The sequence below is a fragment of the Myodes glareolus genome, chromosome 10, assembly GCF_982192425.1.
Source record: "Myodes glareolus chromosome 10, mMyoGla1.1, whole genome shotgun sequence".
Lineage (NCBI taxonomy): Eukaryota > Metazoa > Chordata > Mammalia > Rodentia > Cricetidae > Myodes > Myodes glareolus.
In genome coordinates, this window is record NC_142035.1 from 67,693,694 (window position 1) to 67,699,576 (window position 5,883).

At 31.9% G+C, this 5,883-nt stretch overlaps 1 protein-coding gene across 1 annotated transcript; it reads left to right on the plus strand.

Moving 5' to 3' along the window:
• The first annotated feature begins 3,687 nt into the window (after positions 1-3,687).
• Positions 3,688-4,599, plus strand: LOC125416713 (olfactory receptor 4K3-like). The gene has a single exon (XM_048459858.2). It carries the CDS (start codon positions 3,688-3,690, stop codon positions 4,597-4,599), a length of 912 nt encoding a protein of 303 aa, XP_048315815.1.
• Positions 4,600-5,883: the final 1,284 nt, after the last annotated feature.

A 5,883-nucleotide genomic window follows, 5' to 3' on the forward strand; every position in this document is an offset into this window, starting at 1 on the left:
AAAATTATGCTTAATCATCATCATTTAAAGATTTGTTTTGTATCTGCACTCTACTTTCCTTTACTTTAATACAGATAGATGCATTGTCTGCTGATATTTTCAATTCTGAAACTGTGATGTCTCAAAGGAATATGATATAGATAGAAGTAAATTTCTTTCCCATGAGGCTACTCTGCACTAAATATAAACCTTAAACTTTTCTGCTAACCATTGGCACAGCAGAAAATGGATTGCTTTGCCTCAATCTGATATAATTTGGAGTCCTGTTATGACTATGAATAGTGACTTATCTATGGGAAAACATTTGGTCAAGCACTAATTCTCTCTGATAAAATATTATCTATACACAGCTGTTTATTTCTTCTTAATCCCCGTCTCTAGGTATTTAAGATAATTCTACAGTGATTTTTTACCAACTTACATAAAGTATTTATAGGGAGAATTTGGAACTCCCACAGAGATTTCAGGAATATCAATATTTTTGCCAAACTGCCTTGGGATGTGTGATATCTACAAACATTAAGAAGAATATTTTGCCATAGGTAAGGCTATCCTTTGGGTGACTTGGTTGAACTATTGGAATACATAGTTTTCACAGAGTAAGGTTTTTTTTCAGACACATAGGTGACTATAATAAGAAATTTCCAGATAATCAGCATTAATTATATAGGAGAGGAAGAGAGATAGAGAGAGAGAGAGAGAGAGAGAGAGAGAGAGAGAGAGAGAGAATAGTATTATGATTGCAGTACCAACTCAAGTAATTGAAGGGAGAAATCACAGAAGAAATGGGCTAACATTAAAGAGTACATGCTATGCATGCTAATACACTCCTGATATTGTGATAATTAGTCACACACTTGCTAAAGGTAACTGGTAGGTGGAAGGCAGAGAGGTAGACAGGGACACAGAAATATAAAAACATAATTTTTATATGTTTCTGAAATAGCAGATATAAAATATGAAAATTGTTTGAGAAGACAATGGTCTTTTTATTTGGATATTCAAGGTTTGATTCTTTTTATCAAGCTTTATTTCATGAATTAGAATTTAGAAGTGTGTTCTTTTGGAATTTAGATTTACCTTTGCTACATTGGACATACTTGAAAGTCAACTATAATATCATTATTAATATTGAGACCAATATGAATTTGTTTAGTATAAATTGCTGTCTCTTAAAATTTTATTAAACACTAATAGCTTTAAAATTTCAATTGAGAAAATAATCAGAGCATTTTACTGTTTAGTGTAACATAATATTTAAAGTCTTAAAAATCTGAAGTAGAAAATTCCTAGAAGGATTTAGTGTACTTACTCAATATTAAGTGGTCTTAATAAGTTGATTATAGAAAAATCTCTGTACCCTTTACAATTTCTAGTTATGTTCTTACTTAAAACCTGGTTGACTATAGACTGTGCAATACAAACACCTCATTAATAACTATAATTATGAATATTATTAAGGTTATGAAAGTAAACAGACTACGTAGGCAGAAACCCAGGAGACATGATTAATAACATTATATTAATACATACATAGAATATTTTCATGAGTTACTTAAATATATATATTTCAAATATATACTTTTATATAGTTAGACATATATATTTACACAGAAAATGTAACTTTAGAAAGAGTTTTCTCCTTGGCTTATAAAAGTCTTATTCTTTCCAAACAACTAAGACCTTCTGTAATCATCTTTCTATATAGAAGACAATTCTTCTAGATCTTCAATTATGTTGCTCTATAGTTTATCTCCTGACTTTTCAGCTCTACAAAGTATGTGATTCTTATCATAATTATTAAGTTGTGATGAAAATTTTTAACACAGTCTTAACTTATAAATCAAATCCTAAGATATCACCTAATTTTGATAGAGGATGATGATCTAATATCAGTTATAAGGAAACAGAAATTGTCATTTAAGAGGTATTTGATGATGTGTAGCAAATCTATTGAAATTGGGATGCTTAAAAAGGATGGCAGAAAAAGTAAAGAGGGAGAAAGAGAAGGAAAGTGGAAGTGACAATGAGTTAAGTAAGAGGTATGAAAATATAGAGGAAGAGGGAAAACAAGAAGAAAGAAATTTTCTACTTTCTGACTTGACTGAAATATGTTTAAAATGTTTCATTCAAAATCATTTGTGAAAAAAATTATCTAGTGTTCTATTAAGGAACCTAATGAGCTTGTGTATGTCATTTGTTATGAGTAACGAAAAGTATCTTCCATTGGTGAACTCAGGGAACACACATCTCTTTTAAAAGTTATGGTTTTTCAGTCCAAGGAACATGAAAGTCATCAGGAAAATTACAAACAGGCTAGAAATGAAGGAGCCATTTTAGTCTGAAACAGAATAGATAGGTGTTCCCCAGTTTCAGGTACTTAGGGTCTTCTAACTTGGAAGTAACTTGCACCTGTTCAGTCCCTGTTTATCTCCTCAGTCTTGTTTTCATTTAACTCTAAGTTAGCGTCCAGATTTCAGTTTCTCAGAGGTTATTTTCTTTTCAGTAGAAACTTAATATCAAATAGTGTGTTCCCTGTCTAAATCAAACTTAGCTAAATAATTATAAGTTGTCATGTGGGTTTTCTAAATTAAACCCAGGTTCTCATTTCTGGAAAAGCAGCCTTGCTTTTAACCGCTGAGCCATCTCTCCAACCCCTAAATGAGCTTTCTGAATACTAGACTTCCTGATTCACTGTAATAAGGTATACTTTAAGTAACTTTGCAGAGTCCATATTCTTTGAAATTTATGATCAGAGAACATTTCTTTCTAATAGTAATGACTTTATTGCAGATGGCTAAACACATTACTTTTCACTGACTTTTCAACCCTTGTCTGAAATAAATTATTGTCATTGTGATGTAATGTTGACAATTTTATGAACCAGTATTACTATTTCTTATTTTTAATAAATTATTTATTTATTCACTCATTAATCATATAATTATGAAGATTAATGAAAGAACTATTCTTCTAATATTTTAAATTTACATAGAAATTTAGTTTCTTATCATGTCTCTACCAAGGATTCTTTTTCAAAAATTCACATTTATTTCAGATATACAGTATGAAATTGATGAGATTCCTCATTTAGAGTATCTATCACCACTCATACCTGTTTACTGAATGACAAGATTACACAGATGTGATGTGATAATATTAAAGAAAGAAAAAATTAAGACTATCTTAATTAGCTTATTTGTTCAGTTTCATATCTACTTATGGCAACACCTGACTTTGTTACTTTTCTACTGTTTTCCTTGTTTTTCATATATAGTTTTATCAAGTCCCTACAAAGTATGATTATTTTCCATTGTGTTTCATCTTATAAAAACTATATCAAAAATCTACTTCGAATGTAGAATTTATATTTTACTAAAATAATTCTCTTTTACATAATTATACTTCATCTGTACTTCAGAACAATGTGCTATTATTACATAAATAGCCCTTAGTATTAGCATACATTTCTTCTTATAACCATACACAAGAATTTATCTGTGTAAATAAATGACAGTAAAGATTCTAGGACATGCCATGTATGACTATTAGGGAGAATGTTATACCCAAAAGCCAAGATCAATCACTTCTACCAGAATAGATTAAAAATTCCTTTTAATTCATATCCTGTGATATTCACAGAATCAAATACTGTATATTTTTTAGGTTAATTTGAAACTGAACTAAATGGAAGAACTGAACCAGTCTGAAGTATCTGAATTCATTATTCTTGGGCTTTGTGACTCTTGGGAGCTCCAGGCCTTCTTCTTAGTGATATTTTCCTCACTTTATTTAATCACCATTTTGGGCAACATATTTATTGTAGTCATAATCATCATTGACCTTCATCTTCACTCTCCTATGTATTTCCTGTTGGCCAATCTCTCATTCATTGACTTTTGCCTTTCTTCAGTCACTACACCTAAGATGATCACAGACTTTCTCAAGAAAAAAAAGACTATCTCCTTTGGAGGGTGTATGTGTCAAATTTTCTTTGGACACTTCTTTGGAGGGGGCGAGATGGTACTGCTTGTGTCAATGGCCTATGACCGTTATGTGGCCATCTGTAAGCCACTCCATTACTCCAGCATCATGAACAGACATACATGCATTGGATTAGTGATATCATCATGGATCATTGGCTTTGTGCATTCAATAAGCCAATTGGTTATAATCATAAATCTGCCTTTCTGTGGATCCCGGGAATTGGATAGTTTTTTCTGCGATATTCCATTGGTCATCAAGTTAGCCTGCATGGACACCTATGTTTTAGAAATTTTGATAAATGCTGACAGTGGGGTGCTAGCAACCATATGCTTCATTCTGTTGCTGATCTCCTATTCTCATATTCTGATTACTGTCTGTCTTCACTCGAAGGATGGGACATCCAAAGCTCTCTCTACTTGCACTGCTCATATCACTGTGGTCATATTATTTTTTGGGCCCTGCATCTTCATCTACCTGTGGCCAGTCAGTATAACCTGGGTGGACAAGTTTCTGGCAGTATTTTATGCTGTCATTACACCTCTTCTGAACCCAGCCATTTACACTTTAAGAAACAAAGAGATTAGACATACTATGAAGAGATTACAATGCTAGCATATATTTAGGATTTTGCATCATTAGAATATTTACTTCTAGGGTACTAAAAATATTACAGTTGTCTTTTTTCTATATACTATAAACATTCTCAAATTCATGGAAGTTATTTATAATGCTAGTTAAAATGTATATGTTTATAAATTTCATGATCATTAAGTGGAAAATAACCTTCTGTTTATAAGGTGTTAATTGTCTTTTAAACTACGATTTTATTTATCTCAAGTGAAATTTAAAGTAAATGACAAATTATTGGTACCTATTACATTTGCTGTTTCTTTACCCTTTCTTGTACTATTATAAAATCAGTTATCAAAACATGTGACATAAATCTCTACCCTCCCCCAATAAGTCACCATGTTGAATATGAGTCTTTTGTTGCTCAGATAGTTTCTACTTCTGGAATAGGGCTGTCTCAATGGGTCATAAGTTGAACATATCCCTATTCATGATTGTAATTGTCTTCTTTGTTTCTGAAGTCTCCTTGGAAACTTAAGTTTTGATATTGTAGAACTTCCATGAGGTCATTCTACCTGCTTAGCACTAAAGGGATTATTCAGGAAATAATCCCCTGCTCAAACTGCCAGACCTAAGCAAAGGGCTTCCCAAAGACCCTCTCTTGACAGATTTAGTATTCTACCCAAAGAATTAAAGAGATATATACAATAAAGATTTGATAAAAGCTTAAAACAGAAAGTGTTATTAATACTTAATAGTAATCATAATATTTAGCAACTGTTAATGCAGTGGTGGAGAAAGTTCAACAATTAAAGAGTGCAACTCAAATTTAGTTTCTGGAACTCATGTTGTGTAGCACACAATAACCTGTAACTTCAATTATAGGAGATTTGACATCTCTGGACTACATGGGTTCCTATACTCACATGTACATATAAAAAATACAGACGCACACACACAAATTTAAAAAGAAAAAATTGGTTAACAGTATCGAGGTACTGCCCCCCATGTCCCAGAGAGAGGTGTACCTCTCTGATATGTACAGTATTACTCCTTCTACAGACCAGAAGGCTTCAATCATTTATAATATGATCATTGTCTTGGCAGTTTCTGATTTTCATTCATGGAACTTGTACTCTTACCTAAAACTAAACTTGCTTTTGACTGCCAGTTCAATTGCCTCAACCAGAAAGCCGGATTCAACCTAGAAAATATTCTTCACTATTTTCTTTTATACTTTTCTAATGTTTTATGCTGCTTTAAGCCTATCATCACTTTTTATTAGTTCCCAGGGTTGGTCTTACATTCTTTCTGTGTTAAATACTA

Coding starts and splice junctions, on each gene's coding strand:
- LOC125416713 (XM_048459858.2), top strand. CDS start 3,688: ATGGAAGAACTGAACCAGTCTGAAGTATCTGAATTCATTATTCTTGGG.